Source organism: Neopelma chrysocephalum, unplaced genomic scaffold, assembly GCF_003984885.1.
Source record: "Neopelma chrysocephalum unplaced genomic scaffold, ASM398488v2 Primary Assembly neopelma1_182, whole genome shotgun sequence".
NCBI lineage: Eukaryota > Metazoa > Chordata > Aves > Passeriformes > Pipridae > Neopelma > Neopelma chrysocephalum.
This window is the reverse complement of record NW_020897844.1, coordinates 1,429,566-1,454,578: the sequence shown is the minus strand read 5'-3', so window position 1 is coordinate 1,454,578 and position 25,013 is coordinate 1,429,566. Positions and strand designations below refer to the sequence as shown.

Below are 25,013 nucleotides of genomic sequence, written 5' to 3'. Positions count from 1 at the left end.
GCCGCCGCCGCCACTGCCCCGGTTACCGGGGCGGGGGGTGGAGACGCGACGCACCGACGTGCCCACGCACGACACGCGAGCGACGCGGGCGGCGCATGCGCGCTGCCCGCGGGTGAAGCCGCACCGAAGTGTGGGCGGCGGGACCGGGCAAAGGCGAGAGCGGGGAAAACCGGCAGAAAAGGGGGGGAACGGCGCCGGCGGCTCCCTGACCGCACCGCTCCCCCGGTGCTTCCCGGGTGGTTCTGCCGCCCCCAGGGCTGGGCTCGCTCGCCCGCCCCGCGCCCACGCGGGTGTGCCCGCGCAGCCCCGCACATGCGGCGGGGGCCGAGCCGCGCATGCGCCGCGGTCCGGCGGGCACGGAGCGGCGGGCGGGGGACGGGCCCGTGACTCAGGTAACGCGGCCCCGGGGCCGGGCCGGGTGGGCGCTTGGGTTTGGGCTTGGGCCCTGCGGGGATGGCACACCCCACCCCCGTCTCCCCGGGCCGGGCGGGCGGCGCTCGCCCCTTTCCCGGGTGCCCGGTGCCGGCGGTGCTCCCGGCAGGCGCAGCCTGGCGCGGAGGGCACGGCCTGTGCCGCGGCGCCGGGGGTGCGGGCACCGCCGCGGGGAAGCCAGGGGGGCACCGCGGCGAGGAGGCCGGTCGCTGATTTTGTCTCGTTTAACCTTGACTCGTGTCCCGGGAAGGAGCCGGGAGCTGTGCCGGTAGCGGCGGGATCACGGGCAGCACCTGCGGGGGCGTCCCTGCGCCGGGTGGGGGGTCACGGTGAGGGCCCGACCTGTCGGGGCCCGGCCCCTCTCCAGAATCTACTGAGCCGGGTCTAGACTCGAGATTTATTGAGCAAGTCCCAGGAGGATAAATGTTCTGCACGAGGAGCAGCAGCAGCGCTGTTTATTTACCTTCGCGTTACGGTGAAGTTGTTTCTCTTGCCACTGAGTTCTGGGCAGCCCGTGTGGAGATCGGGGAGGGAACCGGTCCCTCGGTGGGGTGTGGAGCGTGGAGGGCCTGCCAAGACATAATCTGCTTCCTGGAGTTTGTACTTGGACCCTGTTCTAAGGGAATGCTGAGCTGGGGGGGTGCTCCAGCTTCCACCCACCTCCAGCTCAAACTTGTCCTTGGAATTGGCCACGGTTTATTTTCCAGGAAGCTCTTTGGAGTTGTCGGGTCTTCTGAGAGTCGATATGCTCAAATAGTCTCGAAATTCTTACTGTGAAACTGCTGGGGTTTGGTCGAGCAGGTGGCTCCGTTGTCCTGGTGGTTTTTAACCTCTGAGTGCAAATTCTGTTCTATCTAAATAGTGGTTTGGGGTTTTTTTTCCTGCTTAAATTCACATAAAATTGCGAGGTATCCCCACAATGGTACTGGGCTCTGCCTTGTGCTTCCCATCCTGTTTTAACGTTCTGTGAACGTGTTCTGTGCAGGTTTTGCTGGAGTGAAGAGTCTTTGACAGAGGTGTTTATTTTTGCCGTCCTTGTCATCCCTGTCACACAGTGGGTTCCCTGTGTGAGGCACTCAGAGGAGAGCTGGTCAAATTTAGAAACAAAATCGTTTCTATTCTGAGTTTGTAAGAGCACGCTCTCATTAACATTCGGGTTCCCACTCGGCTCTGGTTGCGGGAGGGAGTAAAATGAGCCTCCCAGCCGAGCCTGGTGCAGCTGATCCTCCGGGGCTGGTTGTGAAGTGCAGCAGGAGAGTTAGAGCTGCCTTTTGGGGCTCCGTTTTTGGACCTTGGAGAAGCTCCTCCCTGGGGGGCTGGGACTGTTTTGAGATCGAGCAGAAAAGACGGGAAGCTGAGGGGAAAAAAAGGTGAACTGATAAACTCTCTGCAGGTTTGTGGCTGATCTGGGGAGAGTTTTGGGCTCATGAGCCCCAGTTTACTCTGTTGGTTCAGGGCCTGGTGTAATACCCATCCTCTTCCTGCCTTTTTTTTTTTTTTTGGTTGAACTCCCAACAAAAGGTCTTTGTTTCTAAGCAGAAATTGTGCTGGGACACTGTGGGACCTGATTCTGAGCAGGCAGCCTAGAAAATCACAGATGGGCACTTTGGAACTAAGAGACTATCGGAGCATCACTAAAATTAATCAAGTACATTTTAGGATTTACTGCTGCTGTTACACATTGGTTGAGCTGACTGTGTCTAATTGCTAATTAATAACAACTGTAGGCACAGAGTGTGGTCTCAGAAGTGAACTGGCAGTGCTGGCTGGGAGATGCCAATGGAGAGAGTTTTATAGTGGAACATTTCTGCTTCCAAACTTGCTCATCTAAACAGCATGGCCAGATGTGAATTTGCTGCTGCCACAAGCAATCTCACCTTCAAAGTTATTTTTTCTTGTATCAGTAGTCACTTTATAGAGAAAATGGCAAGATCAGACAGGGGTTTATTTCTCTCTCTGATCTGACCCTCGAAGTGTTTTTAAATAGCTCATGGGAGTTGGGGATTGTAATGGTGTGATGTAACAAAATTTATAATTAAATCTATCATTGCAAAGAGTCCCTTTTTTTTCAGTGAAAATGAAGAATTTATATCTTTTTATTGCTGTCCTGTTCATCCCATGGAGCTTTGCTTTGGCAAAGTATGATGAATTTGAGGATGGAGACGACATTATGGAATATGATGATAATGACTTTGCTGAATTTGAAGATGTGAGTGAAGATGCAGTCACAGAGTCTCCTCAGAGGATCATCACTACAGAAGATGATGAAGAAGAAGCCACTGTAGAGCTTGAAGGTCAGGATGAGAATCAGGAAGACTTTGATGATGCAGACACGCAGGTAAGGCCTCATCTTCTGTGTTTCCTAATAGTGTCTCTTTCTTTCTCACCTTATCTTTTTGGATTTTACTTCTTGGACTTTGGATTTTCACGCTGTTTGTGATTTTTGTCCTTTAGGAAGGTGATACTGAGAGTGAACCATATGATGATGAGGAGTTTGAAGGCTATGAAGAGAAACCAGATGCATCTCATAGCAAAAACAAAGACCCCATAACAATAGTTAATGTAGGTATAACTGTTGATCTGCTTTCTAGTTGGAGTTGCATCACTTATTTTCTCAAGGCAGTGTGCCAGGAGTGTCACTGGGGTACTGATGTGCACCTGCAATGTACAAAGTGTGGTTTTTAGCTTGTCTGTGACTGAAGTTTCAGCTTAGAAATGGATGGGTTTTGAAGCCAATCTCTCTGTCCACGCTGAATCACCTTGTTGCCTCCCAAGACAGTGTTTCACAGAATGATCAGGTCCATTCTTATCACCCCTAAGATCTCTTTTTAAGTATGATAGCTGGCCTTGTTAGTGAAAATTAAGGTTTGGATACTTCTGTGACTGAAGGGGGCTACAGTGATAACAGAATGGCTAATTAATCTCTGAGGTGGCAAGGTCAGGAAGGCTTCCCTGCTCCCCCCCACAGTCTGTGGCTCTTGGTGGCATCCTGAAAATGCTCCTGGACATCAGGATTTCAATAGAAGTTACATGATGATCAAATAATGCTGTGATGGGCAGGGCATCAAGCTCAAATGCTCAGTGAGTTGAAATGCTGGGCTGTTTGCTCTGAGCTCACTTGGAAATGAGAAATATTTTGTTTTATTAAGCAAGTATTTTGGGAATGCTGTTCCCAGTTGTTTCCTGTATGCTCACTGTGCCCCAGCAGAGCCAAGTGCATTATGTAGGCTTAGCTCTGTCCTGTTGCCTTTGTGGAGCTTCCTGCTGTGTTGGGGATGGGGCCTCTCCAGTATCCTGCATTCCCAAATGGTTTATGTACATAAAATCCACTTGTTCAATATGTAAAAGTTTCTGTTGCCTTACACAGGTCCCTGCTCACCTTCAGAACAGCTGGGAGAGTTACTACATGGAGATCCTGATGGTGACAGGTCTCCTGGCTTACATCATGAACTACATCATTGGGAAGAACAAAAACAACCGGCTGGCTCATGCTTGGTTCAACACTCACAGGGAGCTGCTGGAAAGTAACTTTGCTCTTGTTGGTGAGTTCCATAATGACAAAGATCCAGTTTTAGTATCTGAATAAAGCTGGGGTTTGACCACGTAGCAAATCCTTTTCTGTAATGTGGTGTGAGGTCCAAGCCTTCTGGTGAACTCTGGTGTTCCAGTTTGTGACTGTAAGTTGTGGTTCTCTCACTGGTGTTTTCCTCAGGGGATGATGGCACTAATAAAGAAGCTACAAGCACTGGGAAGCTAAATCAGGAAAATGAACACATATATAACTTGTGGTGCTCTGGGAGGGTGTGCTGTGAAGGAATGCTCATCCAGTTAAAGGTAAGGATGAGGGAGTTTGTGGTGCTGTTTACCTGTCACAGGTTCTAGAGGCTTTTCCATTCCAGTGTGAGCAACAAGGAGTCCCAGCTCAGCTCTTTTGCTCACATTCAGATACAGAGTTCTGAATATGCACACATGAAGGAAAAACTGGATAATTAAATATCTGTACAGGCCCATATTCTGCCCACCAAAGTAGGTAAGAGTGAGTGCTTACAGAAGGAGTATAGAATCCAGAGGAATAGTGTGAACAGAGGTAACTGAAGAGCCCAACTGCTGCTTAGAGCGAGGAATGGGTCAACGGGAATTCCAAGGAATTACAACAAAGACAAATACAAAGTCCTGCACTTGGGATGGAACAGCCTCCCATGTAGGTTCAGCTCCTGACTGGAGGGAATAAGGCCCTGAGAAGCTCATCTAATGCAGAAAGTGGGCTTGCTTTTGAGCTGTATTAGTGACAGAGGGGAAATTTAGGTTAGATCTTAGGAAGACATTTTTCACTGTGAGGGTGGTGGGACAATGGAACAGGTTGCTCAGGGAGGTTGTGGCTGCCCCAACCCTGGCAGTGCTCAAAGCCAGGCTGGATAAGGCCTTGAACAACCTGGTCTAGTGGGAGGTGTCCCTGCCATGGCAGAGGGTGTTGTTGGGACTAGATGATCTTTAAGGCCCATTCCATGATCCTCCAACTTCCAGAGGGCCCCTCAAAGCTAAATTATTCTATAAAAACATCTCCTTACAACTGCCCTGTTTTTCCTTGAGCCCTGCTGCTGTCTGCCAGTGGAGTGCTGCACTCTGGGCCCCTTCAGCTGTTTTCTGTGTTTACCAACTTGTGTTTTTAGTTTCTCAAGAGACAAGACCTGCTGAACGTCCTGGCGCGCATGATGAGGCCGGCGTCGGACCAAGTGGTACGTACTGAGCCCTCCAGATTGGCTGGGATAAACCTGCATTCCTTTGGTTCTGCCCTGCTGCTTTTGGTTGTTCCAGGTGATTTCTGTAGTATTCCACATCTTCCAGTTCAGCAGCTGTTGAAACAATCTCAAAGAATTGTTTGTATTTCTTTCCTGCCTGTGAAATGCAAACTGCTGATGACTGGAAATTTGTTTTATCTGTGGGCTTTATCGTTTGAGTGGTTTGGTGAGCAGTCTGTCATGATTCAAGACCTCAGCTTGATAAAAAGTGGTTTTACAATCTGAAATACTTAATGATTGTTCTTCTGTCTGCTCAGTATTTAATCCATATGTTGGTCTGGATATTATGTCTTCTGTGCTTTCTCCCTTGCTCTTGGAGAGCATAAATACCAAGAGAGGTTACATTTGGCAGAACGTGGCTGTGTGCACTGTGAATTCTCTTTCCATTTATCTCTAATTGTATTTACTTATATCTATTAAGAATATTTAATTGCAAATTATTTTTACAGCTCTGCTGTTCCAGTCCCTGTCATTACACCACGACACTGAACTAAGTGCTCAACCTAATTAAAAAGCTCCCTTACTTTAAGACACACTGGGAAGCTTTAAATCAGCCACCTTCCTCTTAGCTGTGTCTGGCCTTGCTTAGTCTTTGTTCTTAGGAATCAAAGTGTCAGACATTAGAATCTGATGAGGACTAATAACCTTCTGTCTCACAGCAAATAAAAGTGACAATGAATGATGAAGACATGGACACGTATGTGTTTGCTGTTGGAACCAGAAAAGCACTGGTGCGACTTCAGAAGGAGATGCAGGACCTGGTATGTACCTGCACGTTGATAAGTAACAGCATGGAAGAACCTCTGATCTGCAGATTCATTGTTTTTTTGGGAACAGCTGGAAACTTGTGACAGACCTGTTGGGATTTGTGGGGAAAAGACATTTTCATCTACTGGATGAAAGTCTAATGGAATCAAAGGTTGGAAGTGTGAGAGCTGCAGGAAAAGAGGCAGTGGAAAGCAGCTTGCACCTTCCTTTTGGGGTGTAGCTCATTTGGGAGGGGCTGTGGTATATTGGCAAGACACACAAATGTCACTTCACCTCATTTAATTTGCACAAATGACTTTCAGGGATTGAAAAGTAAACTTCATTAGTGATCTGTGACGTGGAAAATTTGGGGTTAAGTCATCTGTTTTCATGTGATCTGAAATGAAAACTTCCCATATGTTCCAGCCCTGAAGCTTGCAAAGAATCCAGTGATAACAAGCAGTGCTTTGCAAATCTTTTTTCTCAAGTAACAGCACTAGAGTGTGGTTGGGAGGATGCCAGGTTTTGTTCTGTTATCAATGTAAGCAAAAATGCCTTAATCCACTTTGAGCATTCCAGCATGGATGTATTAGATTTGTTTTATCTTTTTCCTGAAAGTGCTGACTATTGAAGGGAAATACCAACTTAAAGACTGTCGATGCTTTGTGCTTTGCTTTGTTTGCAATGTCCCTGGCCAGGCTCAGTGAGTGTATTTTTTATTGTTTCTTTTCTGGTACTTTTAGGGGTCCCGGTGTTCCAGCACAGTTCAGTCTGATAAGATACTTACAAGCTTTGTGTTTATTTTGCTTTCTCATTGTTCTCTTTGAAACAGAGCGAGTTCTGCAGTGATAAACCCAAGTCTGGTGCAAAATATGGGCTTCCAGATTCGCTGGCCATCTTGTCGGAGATGGGGGAGGTCACGGAGGGAATGATGGACGCCAAGGTAAACTTGAATGAATTAATACAAGTATCCCTTGGAAACCCTGGCACTTACAGCCTGTGGGACAAGGTTCTAATCTTAATGTCCTGGGAGCATCACAACAAGAGAGCCAAATGGCCCTAGTGGGATCTAGGGAAATCAAGACCCTAACGAAGCATGAGGGCTGGAAGGAGGATGTAATTCTCTTTATTCCTTTTTTACATCACAACTGTTAGTCTGTCCTTGCAGACTTAAAATTGCCTTTCAAAGCCTGGGAGTAGCTGCACCAGCCAGTTGAAGGAAGGTGTTGATGGTGTATCTGCAGGTCCTCAAAGCTGACTTGTTTTCAAATTAACTGGAAAATCCCAAATGAGAGTTACATATCCGAGTTGCTCACGTTATTTCCATGCACTGAGGCCCGTTCTAGCAATAAGTAAAAACATTGGAGTTGAAATTTCAGTGTCATTTTGGCAAGCTGAGCACAGCAATTTTCAGAGTGATATATGGAATCACAGGCTGGTTTGGGTTGGAGGGGACCTTAAAGATCATCCTGTTCGAACCCCCTGCCATGGGCAGACAACCTGGCAAACCCGTATGGAGTGGGGAGGCTGCAGATGGATCGGTGTTGGGAAAAACTAACCCCGGTTTCTCTTTCAGATGATACATTTCCTCACACACTACGCTGACAAGATCGAGTCCGTCCAATTCTCGGACCAGTTCTCCGGTCCAAAACTTATGCAAGAGTAGGTACAAAGCCAGATCTCTGCCCCCAGTAGCTTTTGTAACTGCAAATTAAATAGAGGCCTTGTTTGCAGTGTGAAACCCGCTGGAACGCACACAAGGGGAAATTGGGAGCAAAGGTCAGACAGGTGAATAAATACACTCCCAATGCTTCCAAACGCTGCATTAATTGAGAAGATCAAGGTGCTGTATTGCCCTGATGTTTGTTTTTGTGTGCTGGTTCCACTGTGGTTTGGACAGCTCTGGGTATCAGACACCACCTGGCAGGTGCAGTGCACTCAGCTGCATGGAAAACAACTCAGAAATCCTGCCAAGGGTGTGCAGGGCGTGAGGGCCACGACATAACACTGCAGGAGAGCTCAACACCTAACTCAGGTGCTGTTTGAATGCACTGAAAACTAGGTTTAAGCAAGTCTGAAGTGTAAAAAAAACCAAACCATCACGGCTGCTTGACCTTCCCTCCTTGATACAGCCAAACATTCTGCTGCTGAATCCATCCCTTGGTGACTTTTGTTCAGGATAATTCACAGCTGTGCTTCAGAAATACTCAGATGCAGCACCTCTGCTGTTTCTCTGAGCCTCCCAGTCCAGAGGTGCTTTACTGCTGCTTCAGGATTGCCAAGTGGTGGGAGATCTAATCTGAATTATCATGTAGGTTTTTGCAAGGGTGTATTATGCTCACAGGCATATAAATAACTGATCTCTATCGAAACTTGAAACTCTCTTCTGAAAAAAGGAACAGACTTTGATTTAATTGTAAGACAGCAGCGTGTGTACCTTGTACTGAAATTGTGGAAGATCTGTGAAATGTAGGCCCGAGTTTCTCACATGAGAATACTGTGGGATTTTGGGCAGTGAAGACTTGAATTCTTTAGAAAATGTTTTGTTTTCCTAGCACATTTATGGATCTTTAGTAGTATAAACAACAGGATGTGTAAAAATGAATGTAATTAAAAATATACAGGCCTCCTTAGTGCTCAGAGGCCCTCTGACAGTCAGATGGGCTGGTGCTGCATGTTTTTCCATTCGTGCCTTTTCCCTGCACACTTTTGAGTAGAACACTTCAGGAATCTGAATAGTTTGAAACTTAACTTTGGTTTACAGACAGGCTTTTAATCTTGTTTGTTTGATTCAAGTAATTTCCAAGTGTCTCTTGGTTCTTGATGAGGTTTTCGCTAACAGTCATTGGTTATTTTTTATTCCTGTATTTTTTTTCACTCATTCCAAACCCTTTTTCTTTCCTCCAGGGAGGGCCAGCTCACAAAACTGCCCGAAACTAAAAAGACACTTTTGTTTACATTTAACGGTAAGAGAACTGGTGCCTGTGTGTGTCTGGGGGAGTGTTGGGCTTTATTTGTGCAAGTCACCTGCTCCACTTCTGTCATCTACGGAGAATAATGTATGATGAATGACTTCAGTGCATGTACCAGGATCAATAATTGATAAACACAAGGCAGCAACACACTGGGACACTCAATCTTGTTCTCCCTGATCTAAGATCATACTCTTCTCTACAGGTGGCTTACTTTTAAGCCATGAGCCTTGCAGTTTGAGCTTGCACAGACTGCTCTGGTTAATCCTGCTTTGAAATAAAAGCAGACTGTTGGGAATCTCTTCTAGAAAAGGCCTGTAGTTCTCTTCAAAATTCAAGGCTGTCTCTCCACGTGAAGCTTCCTAAAGAGGAGCATAAGAGCATCTTTATTTCATGAACAGTGTGAGCAATAAGGGAAGAGCGTTAGAGCAAGTAGAAAAGTCCTGCCAGTCTCTCTGAATGAACAAGTAACTCTTTATTTCAGTGCCTGGTTCAGGCAACACTTCCCCAAAGGACATGGAGTCTTTGCTGCCTCTGATGAGCATGGTCATCTACTCCATTGACAAAGCAAAGAAGTTCCGGCTGAACAGAGAAGTAAGTAGTGTCTTTTTGTGTCTTCTGAATGCTGTGTGAAATTGCAGCCATTACCACTGGATCCTTCAGATCAGGAGCCTTATGTTTCACGTGTGACTGCTGGAGATGCTGCATCCTGCTCATGGGGAAATCTAGATAAACTTTTTTTTTTCTTTTTCCCCCTCTGTGGAAAGGGTAAACAGAAAGCTGACAAGAACAGGGCACGTGTGGAGGAGAACTTCCTCAAGCTGACCCACGTGCAGAGACAGGAGGCTGCCCAGTCCCGCCGGGAGGAGAAGAAACGGGCGGAGAAGGAGCGAATCATGAACGAAGAGGATCCCGAGAAACAGCGTCGGCTGGAGGTGGGGGGATGTCAGACTGGCACAGGCTGCTGGCACATTCCTCCTGGGGGCACAGCAGCAGTGGGAACTTTGATTTCTCTTTGCTGGAAGGCAGACAGGTGTCAGGGTATTTACTGCTGCTCTCTGAAACAGGGCAACCCCTCACCCTGAAACCGGATGGAAGGGGAACATTCTTCCAGATTCCTTGGGCATGCAGTGACAGGACAAGGGGCAAAGGTTTTAAGCTGAAGGAGAGTAGATTTACACTGAATATTGGGAAGGAATCCTTCCCTGTGAGGGTGGGGAGGGCCTGGCACAGGCTGTCCAGGGAAGCTGTGGCTGCCTCATCCCTGGAAGTGTCCAGGGCCAGGTTGGACAGGGCTTGGAGCAACCTGGGCTAGTGGAAGGTGTCGCTGCCCTTTGTGGGATTCTATGATTTCCCTGCTGGTTAAACATGGGGAAACTGAGACATGGCTGCACTGTGACTTGTCTGAACCAAAGGGAGGATGGTGGAGCCTGTGCTGGCTGGAGCATAAAAGAGGGATGTGCTTCCTCCCCACACCTTATGAGAAAGCCCACACTGGGAGGGAGGTGAACCCAGTACTGGGAGCTTTGTTTGGCTCTGAAATGCTCCACTTGCTCTTTGGGGAGATCCCTGATGTTTATTCACACCTCTGTCCTTGCCCACAGGAAGCTGCTCTGCGGCGGGAGCAGAAGAAGCTGGAGAAGAAGCAGATGAAGATGAAGCAAATCAAAGTGAAAGCCATGTGAGAGGCGTCTCGGTGCCACCTGGGGAACTGTGATTCACGGGTACAAAGACCTACGTAACTCCATAATCCTCTGCTTCTTTGAACACTAGTAGCCATTCAGAGAAAAGTTCTTGCATTGGTGTTACTTATTTAAGTATTGCAGCAACATGCAGGTGTGTGTGGAGAGCTTTGTCTCGGCAGTTCTTATTCCAGGTGGTAAAAAGTTTTTTTGCTACTTGTCTGTTTAAAAAACAAACAAAAAAATATTGCAATATTCTTGAATGCTCTTTGTCATTTGTTCTTTAAAAACAGAAGATTGTAAACCTGTCCACGTGTGCTGGTAACATATTCATGCTTTGGTTTTAAACTTTGGGTTTAGTTAGTGGGAGGGAAAGGGGGAAAAACTTAATGGGGAGGAAAACTGCACAATAAACACTTACTGTGCATTTATTTGCATCAAGGCACAAAACTTAGAGCCTTCCATACACAGTATGGATTCTTCAGGGATTTAAGCCCAGTAGAATAGAAGTTTTTTCTTTTCTTTTCTTTTTTTTTTTTTTTACAAACAAGGGCCTGAAGCAGTATTAGGTCAGCTGTGGGCATGATTGGCTTATGTATAAAAGATAGGGATGGTTAGAACCAAGGGAGTGGAATACAGGGATAGTTTCCTACCTGTGGGTTTGGATGCTGCAAGCTTGGCACAGTGTGAAGTCTGTGATGTCAGCTTAGTGTTCCTTCAGGAGCGAGTGCATGGTGAGTTAGCAATTCAGCCAGCTTTCCTTGGGTGTTTTTAACTGTTCAAGTTTAGTTCAGACACTTTTCTCCTGATCCCAGCAGCTGCTGCCTAGTTCACTTCAGCCAGGAGCCAGATTCAGTGAGGTGCCTGCAATTGCCAATGTCCCCAAGCCAGTAAAAACGTTTCAGAGGACATTTATCCTCTTCATCTGGTCAGTGGTCACCTGAGGGTTTTGAATCCAAATGGGGAGAATGAAGTGAATGCCCTGTGCAAGCACTTTGCTGGGAGAGCTCTGCATTTTATAAATGCTGCCTATCCAGAAGGCATTTTATTGTTGCTTGTAATAGACTTTGAACAGTTTTGTGGGGAAACAATGTCTTGCATTTTCTTGTTCAAATACTTTGTGCAAACTTGGTTCTGAGGCAATAAGAAAGAGCTGCTGTTGAAACAGCAACTGCTTAAACTTGTTCCAGCATGGGATACTTTACCCTGATTGAAATGCAAATGTCTGTAACCTGATACATGCAAATACATTCATTTTATAATGGTTGGTAAAAATATTTAAAACCAAAACTAATGTAGAGTATGTGAAATTTTAGCACTATTTAGCTTTAAAGATTAATACAGTGTTGTTTCACAGAGTTCTTTGAAAGGAATTACTAGTTTGTGCTCTTCTGAGTAAGTGGACAGCTTTCCTGAAGTCCCATCCAGTTGTGGGCCATGGCAGCTAATTTTGTAATATGAACATTCAAATGAACAATCTAAAGAGTAAAATATAATTGAAACACTCCACTTGCCTACTTTTCTTGGCTTGACTCAGTGTTCCTTTCATTTAGTAGGATCTCAAAGCCTTGTTTGTCCTGGGTAGGTTTTGAACATCCAGGAGCTGCTGTTCCCTCTGCTGTGATGGTGGGTGGTGGAAGTGATTCCTTCCACCTGGGATCTGCTCCCTGTGAGGGTGGTGGTAGCTGGGGGACGGCTGGAGGAAGGTGTCTCTCCCTTGATGCAGGTTTGGGATGGTGGAGATGGAGGATTTGCTCCCGGGCTCTAAGGATGGGGTTTATGGGTGGGGGCAAGAGCAGAGTGGGTGGGTGGGTTCCCTGTGCCCGAGGACTGGTGGGAGCACAGCCTGGGCCACTGAGGGACCCTCGGAATCACAGAAGCTGGAAAAGACCTCTGAGATCATCGAGCCCACCCTGTGCCCCATCCCCACCTTGTCCCCCAGCCCAGAGCACTGAGTGCCACGGCCAGGCCTTCCTGGGACACCTCCAGGGATGGGAACTCCAAACCTCCCTGGGCAGCCCCTTCCAGTGCCTGACCACCCTTTCCAGGAAGAAATTCCTCTGATGTCCAACCTGACCCTCCCCTGGCACAGCCTGAGGCCGTTCCCTCTCCTCCTGTCCCTTGTTCCCTGGGAGCAGAGCCCAACCCCCCCCCCGGCTCCACCTCCTGTCAGGGAGTTGCAGAGCCAGAAGGTCCCCCCGGAGCCTCCTTTTCTCCAGGCTGAGCCCCCCCAGCTCCCTCAGCTGCTCCTGCTGCTCCAGCCCCTTCTCCAGCTCCGCTCCCTTCCCTGGACACGCTCCAGCCCCTACATGTCCTTCTTGCTGTGAGGGACCCAGAACTGGACTCGACGTGTGGCTTCACCAGAACAGGGGAAGAATCGCTTCCCTGGTCCTGCTGCCGCTCCATTTGACACAAGCCAGAAGTGCCTTTAGCCTTCTTGCCCACCTGGGCACACGCTGGCTCACGTTCAGCCGGCTGTCAACCAGCACCTGCAGGGCCGCTTTGCAGCCGCTCCGCCCCAGCCGGCAGCGCTGTGCCCCCGAGCGCGGGGCCCGCTCCTTCCCCCTCGCGCCCCCTCACGGACCCAACATGGCGGCGGCTCCCGCCCCGCCCCCTCGCGCGGGAGCCCCGGCCGTGACGTCCCGCGCGTCGCGCGCCGGCGCGGTGACGTCACGCGCAGCGCGTCCCGCCGGTGAGCGGCGGCCGCAGCCTGAGGGGTCCGTGAGGGGCCCCGGGGGGGCACCCGGGGGGGGGGTCGGGGCTTTGTGAGGGCTCCGGGCGGCGCTTACCGGGGTCACCGCTCCCCTGGGGCCTTCCCGCGCTGGGGCCGGGTGAGGGGCTCAGGGGGACATCGGGGGTGTCGGTGCTTTGTGTGGGCCGCGGGTGAGGGGCCCCGGGGGGGTGTTCGGGGTATCAGTGCTTTGTGAGGGCTCCTGACGGTGCTTACCGGGCTTAACGCTCACCTGGGGCCGGGTGAGGGGCCCGGGGGGGTGTTCGGGGGTGTCGGTGCTTTGTGAGGGCACCGGGCGGTGGTTACCGGGGTTACCGCTCCCCTGAGGCCCTCCCGGGCTGGGTCTGCTGGGCAGGGCGGGTGAGGGGCCTTGGGGGATTCAGGGGTCTCGGTGCTTTGTGAGGGCTCCGGGCGGTGGTTACCGGGGCTGCGGGTCCGTGAGGGGCCGGGGGGTGCCGGGGCTGTGAGCGCTGCCCGGCGAGGGGGTGACACTGTGACGCTCCGCTGTGTTTCCCGCAGGTGTCCCGCCCTTTCTGCTGCGCGCGGTCCCACAGCGGCGGATCCATGTCTTTCCTTGTAAGTAAACCCGAGCGCATTAGGGTGAGTGTTGAAGACCTTCCAGCTTCCCTCGAGTCGGTAGGACGAGCCTCGCGCTTTGTGCAGAGGGGGCCGGGCCTGGAGAGCACCGTGAAAGCGCAGGGAAACTTAATTACAGGGTTAATTATAGGGCGGGGATGGGCGTGCGACCAGCGCTGGTTAAAAAACACTGTGCTAAAGGATTTATTGCTGCACACGTACCTCCTTGGTGTGCAGTGGGGCTGCAGTGGGCCTTGTAATGAAGAAAAAGGGCCATAATGCTGTTTGTTTTCAGCTTTTCTTTAGGAAGTGGCCGCCTCACCTGTGTCACCTGTTTGTGTTTGTTTTTCCCTTCACTTCCCTTGCAAAGCTAAACTCAACAGCTGTGTTTGATTCTGCTTTTTTAAGTGAGGAGGTTTCCTGCAACACAACCATTTTTAATGCCTTAAAATGGTACTGTTATAGACAAGTTTTGAGCTACTATAACCTAAACACTCATTGGTGCTTTCTAGGACTGGCTTCCCTTGTGCTAAAAAACATGAGCTGTTTTTTAAATTATTTTGCCAAGTAGACAAATTCTACCCTGGGAATGTTTGTGATTTACTGTTTAATACTAACTTCATGATCAATACTCTGCTAGCTTAAAATTGCATATTCTATTTTTTATTATGTGTATAGATATTCTTCTTTCTTTGAATTACAGTGTTGGATAGTGGTTGAACCTAATGCTGTGAATTTCAGACATTCAAACATTCTCCTGGAGGAGAACAACAGCTTTAGAACCTTTATGTTCTAATCAATAGACATATAACCAAAATACTTAAATTCTCTAAGATATCACCTCATTGTAAATAGTGAAAGCTTTTTTTTTTAACACCTCTAACATCCTAAAACCCAATTTATTTGCCCATAAAAGGGAGTCGTTGCATGTTGGTAATTTTTGCTGTATGTGCATGTATAAAAACTTGTTTGAATTATTAAAATGATGTTAATTTTACTGCATGTTGGTTGGGAATAACAGCAGCACTTCTGGGGTGTCACAAAAAGGGAATGTCCTTGTCCAGAGTAAGGATATAACTGATGATGCAGCAAATCAGTTCCAGAAACGTTGAAGTTACATGATTCTCTTGTGGGTTTTTGTGGGGAAGGGGGAAAAGAAACTTGTCTCCTGATGGAATAACTGATTATGTGGAGGATTTTTCTTTCTTTCAGCGGTGGGTGTCTGAGAAGTTCATTGTTGAGGGTTTAAGAGAGTTCGAGCTGTTTGGAGGTAAGTTTTCTACTCTCCTAAGATGACATTGTTAGAAATGTTTTATTTTAGCTGCAAGGTCTGTTAATTTGGTAGTAAAGATGTATCTTAACACTAAAAGAGGTGATTAAATCTGGTTGTAGCACCAGGTCTGGTTATTCAGGCTGGCTAAGCACAGAAATTTAATGTGGAAGTGTCCTTTGGAAATCACTTCCATGTTCATTACTGTACTATTTTTATCTGTATTTCTCAGCATAACCACTTTTTTTCTTATGCAGAAGGTGGATTTGAGGTTTGGTAAAGTTAATTATGATTTTCTGAGTAAAAGTGGATTTTGAAACTGCTGATGGCTCCCCAGTGTTCCTGCAGAGACCCGATGGGTTTGTGCTCTGCCTTGTGCATAAAACCCAAAATTGCCCACTAGGATGCAGAATTCCTGATCAATGACATGGAAAAAATCAGCATAGGAAATATGTCCAGACCTTGAGCTTTCAGGTGGAATGGAAGAATTTTTATGACTTTCAATAATTTTCGATAGTTTCTTCTGTATTTAAGTGTCACCTCTGAATGTGTTTAGAATCATAAAGAGTTTAGGTTGGAAGAGACCTTTGAAGATCATGTAGTCCACCCCCCTGCCATGAGCAGGGACATGGCAGAGGGATATTTAGGGCTATAATTAAAAAAATTATCACCTTACATTTCTGTCAAATATATGAACAGTAGCACTATTTGAATCTCTTTAATTCCCATATGTGTGTTGAAATTTTATAGAAATTAAATAATAACAAAGAATTGTGTATATGTGGTATCAGAAAGTGTCATGTAGGGTTATTTACTCAGTTTTCCAACTATATTTTAATGGGTATCTGTTGAACACAACATGGTGAACAATTAATTTCTTTACTCCAGAGCAGCCTCCGGGTGACTCTCGGAGAAAAGTAAGTGACTTGTGCAGGCTGTGGTGCTGTGGTTCATTGCATGGAGATTATTCCTTGTGGAAGTTTGATTTTTCTTTTTATCTTAGTTATATATCTCATCTCTGTATTTAGCTCTACAAGTGTGGAAACAGGTTTCACCCTGGAGTGGAGATTTTGGTGTGTGGTTTTCAAACTCTTACGTGATCAGCCAAAAATTTAAACTCAGTCTCTTGGATTTGTATTGGTGTCATCATCCCCTCTCCCCCCAGCCTCTCAAGAGTCTCTTTTTGAGGTGATTTAGATCTGATTCTTCAGAGAATGAAGGAAGAGGTTAGTTTGGTGGTCATTTTCAGAGTCAATTCCATGCCTGATTTGCCTCTTAAAAAGTAAAATCACTCCCAGACATGGGGTGTTCAAAGATGTGCAGCCAAAATGTGGCAGTTGAAAGCTTCACCTTGGTGGTGTTTGTTCTCCAGGACCTGATCACTCTCTGGTTCGTAATGAGCACATAAAATAGCACAACTTACAAGACAATATTTTTGTCAAAACGATTCCCCACCTCCCCACAACACACTGGAACATCTCTGTGTGCAGGTATTGCTCTAGTTTAAGTTAATTACAAACATGAGTTAAGTGTGATTTGATTATAACTGTGTCAGTTCCAGCTTCTTGTAATTGATTTTTGTGCCAGCGTCTGTAATTTACTGGCACAAACAAAGCTGAAAATAGGAGGTGTATTTGGAATGTTTTGTATAAAATTGAGTACATTCACACCTTTTTGAAATGGCTGAGTGTTACACATATGCTGGGCTGGAAGCAAGTTGAGATCAGCATCTGTTTTGGTTTTGTTAAAGTATTCACTTGAGGTTTGGGCACTTTTGCTGATTCTCATTTTGAATTTTGTATCTAAATAAAAGCCTTTTTTTTTCCAGCAAGGCTTTAGAAAAAAGTAAATAATTTGGGGAGAGGGGTGGGAGGAAAATTTTTGTTGCTTATGCTGCGAGTGAGGGAATGAGGAGGTGGAGAGGAAGGCAGCAGAACAAAACTGATATTCCCTCTTCCTAACTCAGAGGAATGTCATTTGGCAAATGCAGATCCTTGCAAGCATCACATAACTGATTGTGCTGTGGCATTTATACCAGCAGTTGCCTTTCAAAGGTTAATTTCCTTTAAATCTATCTCAAATTAAAATCAGCTCCAGGAGCTGTTAAGCCAGCTCTGAGTGAATGCTGGGCCATAAAGCTGCTTTTGCCTCTGACCATACACCAAAAGTTATCCTGTGTGAAACCACTGAGGAGCTTTTTGCAGTATCTCATAAATGACATTTCAGTTTAACTTTCTTTTTTTTAAACTCTTGTATGATGTCAATAAGTTCCTGGTAGAGCTCCTTTTGCATTAACTCTGTTATTGGTCACTGCTAACATGAGGAGAGGTGAGTGAAGACCTCCCACTGGAAGACTTAAAAAGAGAATTTACAGCATCTTCCCATTACTGTACAGCCTACACCATTAATAAGATTAAATTTATTTAATTCTTTGCATCTGTTTTGTTGGCTCATGCTCTGTCTGGAGTGGACTTTAATAAAGCAAACCACTTACATATTGCTCAGTGTCTCACCAGCTGTCACCGCTCCATAACTGCTTCCCAGCCTCCGCTTCCATCTCCTTGGTGGTGCCTTTCTGCTTCAGAGGTTTCCATCTGCCTGTGTGTCTGTCCTGGCAGTCTGGCTGTTGGCAGGACTGTGGGAAATAATGAATGATACAATTGGGATCAGAACTGACAGGCCTCTTTAGCAGAAGTTTGAAATCCTGAGTGAGAAGTTGCTGCCTGTTCTGAGCCAAGGAACAGCACTGTAGTCTTAGGACTAGGAGAAAGGATTTGAGAGTGCTGGTCCTGAGATAGGACCGAGTTGTTTGAGCTGAAATTACGCCCTAGCACTGATCACAAAGCTGAATTTTTGCCTTTTCCCTTACTGGAAAAATATTTTAAAGGTAGGCAGTGTGCTGTTCATAGCCAGTTGAAAAGGTGGAACTTGGGAAGTGTGACTCTTTAGTTTACTCCCAAAGTACACTTGGGGACCCAGAGGTAATTTTCAGCAGATTCCTGTCTGTGCTGTTTGCATTTACCCCGTGCTGAGGGTAGAGCAGGAAGTTCCTTGTTTTTCAGCTGTCACTGTGTTGTTTCCATCTTTCAGTGATGGAAATAAAAAAGGGAGTTTGCTGTCACACTAGGAAAAGGCACAAACCTCTTCTGCTTCATGTACCACGAGAGAAGGTCTGATAAAGGGCATTTGCAGTTGATGAAGAATGAGGTGGAAAAATTGAGCTGACGTTCCAAATGTCAGGAGGAGTTAATGTGCTGGAAATTCGAGATAACTAAATACGATTTTAGACACCAAATAAATTCTAATCCCCGTTTGGATGCATTCCTGGTGACTTTGGAATTTGAGGGAGCTGGAAGGCATAAAGGAACTTTGTAAGAATGTTGAAGTTTATCATCTGCAAAATCCTGCTTGGGAAGATTTATTTGTATGTAAATAAGGCAGAAAGCTTTATGTCAGATGGAGTGAGGGAAAGCTGACAGGCTTGGGAATGCTGCTTCCCCATGTGGTGCTGGGGCTTTTTTATCCCTTTTTTTCCCCTCCTTTTTTTTTTTTTCTGTAAGCACTAATGCTTTGCAGTTTTTGCTTTCATTTGGAGCTTCTCTTTTCACATGTGTCTGATTTTTTTCATCCCTTGTGCCATTCAGCTAAGCAGCTCCAGCTGTGCTGGGCTTATCCCAGGTGAGCAGGTGAAAACCAGGAGCCCCAGCATCCACCAGGAACTGCCACGGTGAAGGAAAGTGCTGGGAACAAGCTTCCCTTTGGCTCTTGCTCAGGCAACAGGATGGTGGCACAGGAGTTTGTAATTCATGGGAGAAAGGCAGTTACCTTAAAGCAGTGCTCAGGCTCTCCTGGGAAATAATAATTGGCTTTATCCAAATATTCCTGAATAAATTCTAGCTTACAGTGATTAACAACCTACCTGTTACTTGTTTTGTAACACAGATCTCTGGAGCTTCTGAAATGAGGCATCTCCTGAATTTCAATTGATAAATGACTATTTAAGGGTATTATAACAGCAATTAAATCCTCTTCTGTATTCAGTACTGCCATTATTTTGAGGTGTGTGATGATATAAGACACAGATGATTTTTCCAGCAGGTGATCTGTATTTCTTTTGACCTGACTTCCTTTTTTCCCCCAGACAAATGAGGCGAGCTCCGAGTCGATAGCTTCTTCCCCTAAAAGGGACACCATGAGCAACTTCCTTCCAGACAGCAGCTGCTATGAGTTGCTCACCATCATAGGTAATTCTGGAGGGCTGGAGGATCAGAGTCTGCTTTGCAAAGAAATCAACTTGGACTGATTGTTGGCCTTTTCTTGATTGATTGCTTATTTTTGACATTGGGTGTCTGTCATCTTTGATTTTAAACTCACTTGAATAAAAAATGAGATGCCAGTCCTGAAGGTTTTCAACTGGGAGGTGGGTTAATGATACTGGGGGTGCAGTGCAGTCAGCAGAAGCAGCCTGAAACCTGTCCTTGGTGGTCTTAATCACTTTATTTCTACCTCAGTCTTGAATTTGAAGGACAGGATGATATTACTGGCTGGGAGGATTCCTCTCAATGGGATACCTGCCAAGGAAAGTGGTATCTGATGGAATGATTACTCTTTTTCACAAGGCCAAAAATAGTTTCAGTAAATGAGTGTAAAGATGATTGAAGGGTCAAGGGCTGGAGGATTTCTCCAGAAGGATGTGCTTCCAGAAGTGTTGCTGAAGCTTTAATGGCTTTTCTTTCAGGCAGAGGCTTTGAAGACCTGATGGTTGTGAACCTGGCCAGGTATAAACCCACAGGAGAGTATGTGACAGTCAGGAGAGTGAACCTGGAGGCCTGCACAAACGAGATGGTCACGTTCCTGCAGGTAACACCAACCCATGAGGAGAGCTGAGGAGAGGACAGACACAGCTAGAGCTGTCCTTATGAACACTGCAGTCATGTTTCTGCATTTACTAAACCTAATCAAAACATCTTTTTTTTTTTTATTTTAGGGGGAACTTCATGTTTCCAAGCTCTTCAACCACCCGAACATCGTGCCATACAAAGCAACCTTCATAGCTGACAATGAGCTGTGGGTTGTGACATCTTTCATGGCCTATGGTAGGTGGAGAGGGAATACCTTTGTCTGACCATCATATTGTGTGAAATGAAATGAAATGGAAGAGGTGAAGTATCCTTGGGGCTTTTGTTCTGACAGGTGGTGTTGTGTTTCTTTTTAGGCTCTGCAAAAGATTTAATCTGTACCCATTTTATGGATGGGATGAGTGAACTGGCCATTGCATATATCCTCCAAGGTGTATTGAAAGCACTTGACTACATCCACCACATGGGCTATGTACATAGGTATTAAAAAAATAAATTGATCCATTTTCCTTCTTTTGGAAGCTCTTGGAAATACTGCTCAGAGTAGAACAGAGAGGATGATTCAGGAGACACTGAACACATTAAGTTTTGCATTTGCTGTTGGAGCAAATCAGTTTGATACTCATGGGAGATGATACCACTGACCTTACTAAGCTGCAGGGAAGTGTCACTGTGGAACAAATTTATCCCAAAGACCACTGTATCTGAAATCACAGTCCATAAGCTTTAGTCCTGCATTTCTCCTTGCCACAGAAACATTCTTTGGGAACATGCAAAGGGGGTGAAGAGAGTCTCATTAATGTTTGTAGAAGTGGTCCCAGGGTGGTTGTTTAGGAGTCTCAGTGTCCTGGTAGGAGGCTGATCAGGTGTTGTCTTGTGCATTGAGCTGTCCAGTGAAGTAAAGGCTGGGAACCTGACTATTTTTCCCTTCTTTTCCCAGGAGTGTCAAAGCCAGCCATATCCTGATCTCTGTGGATGGGAAGGTGTACCTCTCTGGCCTGAGGAGTAACCTGAGTATGATCAACCACGGGCAGCGACTCAAAGTTGTTCATGACTTCCCCAAATACAGCATCAAAGTGCTGCCTTGGCTCAGTCCTGAGGTCTTGCAGCAGGTGTGTTTAAAAAAAACCTGCTTGTGTTTAGTGATCTGTGGCATCTCTGTGTAATATTCTGAGTTGTTAGGGCACCTTCAGGGGGTGTGTAGGGGGGGACATGACAAAACCCACAGAGTCACTTTTTCTTGTGATGAGCTCTATCCTTTTTTTCTGTCCTTTTTACCTCAAAAAGTGACCCCCTAGCAAGGGGAAACTTGTATTCCTGTCAGAAGGGGAAATTGCTGAACAGAAAGAAGGTGTTTAAATGCAAGGAAAAGGAAGGGTAGAGACTAGAGGGAACAGATTTGGGGTGGGTGCAGAGAAACTCTGACAAATTTATCTATTTAATTAAATAGTTTAACTGTAGGTACCTCTACAGATTGTCTCATTAGCAAAGTGTCACATCAGGTGCCAGTTACCCCAAGGCAGATGCCAACCCTACTAGATGGCTGACTGCAGTTGCACAAATGTTGCCCTTAACTGCATGTTTTAACAAACCAAAACACCCCACCACAATAAACCAGTCTGTCTGTGGGTTGTACTGTTCCTGCTCTAATCATGTGGGTTTGCTGACTCGCATATCAAATCATGGGTATTGCCCAATCAATCACATCCAAGTCCCCAGGGCTAATCTTTCTTTTCCCTTTCGTGTAGAACCTCCAGGGTTACGATGCAAAATCTGACATTTACAGCGTGGGGATAACGGCCTGTGAGCTGGCAAATGGACACGTCCCATTTAAAGACATGCCTTCCACTCAGGTAAGGTTTGGAAGCTGCTCCTTTCTCCTCCTTTATCCTGGCACATGGAACTGCTTCACTGTGCTGGGATGTGAGGACAGAAGGGTGCTGTGCCTGTGTGAGTGGGAAGTCTCAACTGTCTTGCTCACTGTCTGTGATGTTGTCTGTGCCCTGCTCTTCCAGATGCTCTTGGAAAAGCTGAATGGAACCGTTCCCTGCCTGCTGGACACCACCACAATTCCTGCTGACGAGCTGACTATGAAGACCTCCCGTTCCAGTGCTAATTATGGGATGGGTGAGAGCACGGCCGTCAGCAACGTGCGAGCGGCCAACGGAGAGCCAGCCCTGCACCCCTATCTCCGCACCTTCTCCACCTACTTCCATAACTTCGTGGAGCAGTGCCTCCAGAGGAACCCTGACTTCAGGTAAAGCCAGGTGAAAGCTGCTCTTCACACCTGGTTAAGCTGTGGGAGTCAGCAAAGTTCAAAGTTTTCTTTCCCAAAGTGTGGTGAAGGGAGGATGTGCTCCATCCACTGAGGAGAGCAGTCCAAGTGTGTAAAACAGAGCAGTGTTAACACTTCGAGCACTTTCTATGAGAGAGCCTGAAGGATTCCTTGACACCCTTCTTTGGGGAGTAGAATGGTGCTGCACATCAAAAAAACAAACTGAACAACTTGAATTTCTGGCCCCTGTAAGACCACTTTTACCCAGTTTCCATCACTCTGCTCTTCAGCCAGCAGAGAATAATGATGGGAAGGGATCAAGGGCTGCATTTTCCTCTGTGGTGAGGGCAGGGTCATCTATAGCCATGGCAGACTTCTCTGGCGTGTCCCAGTGCTTGGAAACTGTCCTTGACCAGATGGGGGGGGGAGCAAGTAGGTAACTGGAAGGTTAGAAAGAAGGTTGAACTCACCTCACATAAAATATTATGTGATATTAAATACTTAATAACTGTGCTACTGGTGACAAAAGAGATACCCAATAAATGAGAAATGGGAGAGGCAGGAAGGACTGGTCTTTTCTTTCTTCTACTACCTGACTTCAAAGGCTGACATGTTTTCTTGTGTGCTTACTTGATTCTCCCTCCCTTCCACAGGCCAAGCGCGGGCGCTCTGCTCAGTCACCCCTTTTTCAAGCAGGTAAGGAACTAATTTATCTGCAGGTAAAGCACAGTGGCTTTGCTGTAGTTGTGCTGTGTCACTGAACCCGAGGGTGGGCCCGTTGAGTCGCTGAATTCTCTGTGATCTGAGGGACTGAGTGTGTTTGGTGACTGTAGTGCAGTGGTGATCCTCTCATCCTCCTGGGCGTGCAGCTCTTATCGAACAGGGGTTGTAAGTCCCATGTGTCACAACAGCCCTTCACCCCCAGGCTGTTGAGTTCTGGGGCGAGGCAGTTCTAACCTGGTCCTTCACAAGCCCAAACGAGTGATCTGTGGGTTTCCTGCCGGGTGTTGCTGCCCAGGGCTGGAGCAGCACCCGAGCAGCCAAGTTCTCTCCGCTCTGTGCAGATCAAGCGCCGCGCGTCCGAAGCACTCCCGGAACTCCTGCGCCCCGTCACCCCCATCACCAACTTGGAAGGGACACAGCCCCAGGATCCCAGTGGCATTTTTGGGTTGGTGTCAAATCTGGAGCAGCTGGATGTGGATGACTGGGAATTCTAGAAAAATAGGGACTACGCCGAGTTCTGGAGGAGCTTTTTGGACATTGTATTTATTGGTCCTGCTCATAAAAGCTGATGAATGTTACACACAGAAGAGTTTACAGGTCCTTGGGAAGGAACTTCAACTGCCTGTTTACTTAAGAAGTAGCCTGGAAACATGGACAGACCTGAGCTGGGAAAGGATCAACCCAAGGAACTGTGGAGTATTCCAAATGGTGCAGTGCCCAGAGCCCCCACCCTTGCAGCTGAGCACTGGTAGATCACTTGAGGGGGTTGAGTGAGTGTGTAGTTATGGTCTCTATTTATGTGTTTCTAAAAATCACTGGCTTCCTCCTGTCACAGTTGAGGCTGCATGTCCCTACCCTCTGTGGTTCTTTCTCTTTTAAGGGTGCCTTAGAATTGAGGGGAGGTGGGCAGCTCTTAGTTTTGGGCATTCTCTTAGAACTAGTCAGACTCCTGTTACAGTGTTGTCACAGGGCAAGTTTTGATGGGGACAAAAGGGATTATGTTCTTAGTTACTGCTTTGTGATAGAAAATGGGAGAGCAAAGACAACCTGGTGCCGTTCCAGGCACTCTTGCTGCACTGGGCATTCCTCTGCAGCACTGGATTCTGCCAGTTCTGGAGAGGGCTTTTGAAGACTCCTCCCTCGATGCTGAGCACTCTGAACTCCAGGTCAGACAGGACCTTCCAGCCTCCCCTCCCAGCTGCCTCTGTCACCAGAGCAGTGGATGCCTGTACCACAAACCAGCTTTTTTATCCCCATCCAGTTGAACCTCATGCTATCTGGGCTGGTTTCACAGCACACAGCACTCTTACCAGCTTGTTCTTAGTGATTTACCCTGGCAGAGAGGAACAGTAAGTTGATTTTCCTGCTAAATCCTCTTGCTGATGACTCCTGTACAGAACTGAACTTCACCCCTCCATCACCGTTGCTGTTCTGCCTTCCCTGACTGACTGACAGGTAAAAGCTGCTCACGTGGCTCCCTGTGATTCGTGGCTGTGTGACTCTGCCCTGCTGCTGTGGCAGCTCTCCCCCATTCCACGGTGTTTGGGGTTTTTTTTGGAGGTGTATTTAAGGCTTTTTGTTTGACTTTTGCAAGGACCACTGGTGCTGGAGGTCGTCTACTCTTTATTGAAGCACTGAGGATCGTGTAGGTGCAGTTGATGGGAGTAGTGGTGCTGGCAACGGGTCCTTCTTGTGTTTATAAACTGTACTTGAACCCAGATAAAGTTTGTTACTCTAGTTTTTTGCCAAAACGAATAAAATATTTCTGAAGTTGTTTTTTAAGTCTGCTGTTTCTGCAGGATGATGGGAGTGAATCAGAGGGTGACACAGGCTGGCTGTGCACACTTGCTCTTATCTCCATACAGGTCACCAGTTCATTGCAGCTGCCTTCATGTTTCAAAGACATATTTCAGTGAAATCAAGAAGCTGCAAACACCTGCACTTGCT

At 46.8% G+C, this 25,013-nt stretch overlaps 2 protein-coding genes across 14 annotated transcripts; both read left to right on the top strand.

Annotated features, from left to right (window-relative positions):
• The first annotated feature begins 307 nt into the window (after window positions 1-307).
• Window positions 308-12,153, top strand: CCDC47 (coiled-coil domain containing 47). 2 transcript variants are annotated; one of them, XM_027702337.1, is made up of 13 exons: window positions 308-392; window positions 2,505-2,770; window positions 2,887-2,994; window positions 3,800-3,974; window positions 4,145-4,266; window positions 5,103-5,168; window positions 5,891-5,992; window positions 6,811-6,921; window positions 7,555-7,640; window positions 8,886-8,944; window positions 9,435-9,544; window positions 9,718-9,885; window positions 10,555-10,729. In XM_027702337.1, exons 2-13 carry the CDS (start codon window positions 2,510-2,512, stop codon window positions 10,633-10,635), a joined length of 1,449 nt encoding a protein of 482 aa, XP_027558138.1. In that variant the 5' UTR covers window positions 308-392; window positions 2,505-2,509; the 3' UTR covers window positions 10,636-10,729. The 2 variants fall into 2 exon arrangements, with proteins under 2 accessions (XP_027558138.1, XP_027558136.1); XM_027702335.1 differs by lacking the exon at window positions 308-392 and having other exon boundaries at window positions 2,510-2,770; window positions 10,555-12,153.
• A 1,139-nt stretch (window positions 12,154-13,292) lies between these two features.
• STRADA (STE20 related adaptor alpha) lies at window positions 13,293-24,848 on the top strand. 12 transcript variants are annotated; one of them, XM_027702343.1, is made up of 13 exons: window positions 13,293-13,349; window positions 13,883-13,939; window positions 15,152-15,209; window positions 16,098-16,126; window positions 19,351-19,453; window positions 19,948-20,069; window positions 20,197-20,305; window positions 20,425-20,548; window positions 21,009-21,180; window positions 21,817-21,921; window positions 22,084-22,325; window positions 22,997-23,039; window positions 23,408-24,848. In XM_027702343.1, exons 2-13 carry the CDS (start codon window positions 13,928-13,930, stop codon window positions 23,558-23,560), a joined length of 1,272 nt encoding a protein of 423 aa, XP_027558144.1. In that variant the 5' UTR covers window positions 13,293-13,349; window positions 13,883-13,927; the 3' UTR covers window positions 23,561-24,848. The 12 variants fall into 12 exon arrangements, with proteins under 12 accessions (XP_027558144.1, XP_027558139.1, XP_027558141.1 ...); XM_027702338.1 differs by having other exon boundaries at window positions 13,883-13,963; XM_027702340.1 differs by lacking the exon at window positions 13,293-13,349 and adding an exon at window positions 13,359-13,463 and having other exon boundaries at window positions 13,883-13,963.
• Window positions 24,849-25,013: the final 165 nt, after the last annotated feature.

What these genes read in the sequence shown, in the direction of transcription:
- CCDC47 (XM_027702335.1), top strand. Translation starts at nt 2,510, where the DNA reads ATGAAGAATTTATATCTTTTTATTGCTGTCCTGTTCATCCCATGGAGC. An exon ending in TTGATGATGCAGACACGCAG is followed by an intron (nt 2,771 to 2,886) that starts GTAAGGCCTCAT and finishes TTTGTCCTTTAG; the next exon opens with GAAGGTGATACTGAGAGTGA. An exon ending in AGAAGGAGATGCAGGACCTG is followed by an intron (nt 5,993 to 6,810) that starts GTATGTACCTGC and finishes TCTTTGAAACAG; the next exon opens with AGCGAGTTCTGCAGTGATAA.
- STRADA (XM_027702338.1), top strand. Translation starts at nt 13,928, where the DNA reads ATGTCTTTCCTTGTAAGTAAACCCGAGCGCATTAGG. An exon ending in CGGGTGACTCTCGGAGAAAA is followed by an intron (nt 16,127 to 19,350) that starts GTAAGTGACTTG and finishes TTTTTCCCCCAG; the next exon opens with ACAAATGAGGCGAGCTCCGA. An exon ending in GACATCTTTCATGGCCTATG is followed by an intron (nt 20,306 to 20,424) that starts GTAGGTGGAGAG and finishes GTTTCTTTTTAG; the next exon opens with GCTCTGCAAAAGATTTAATC.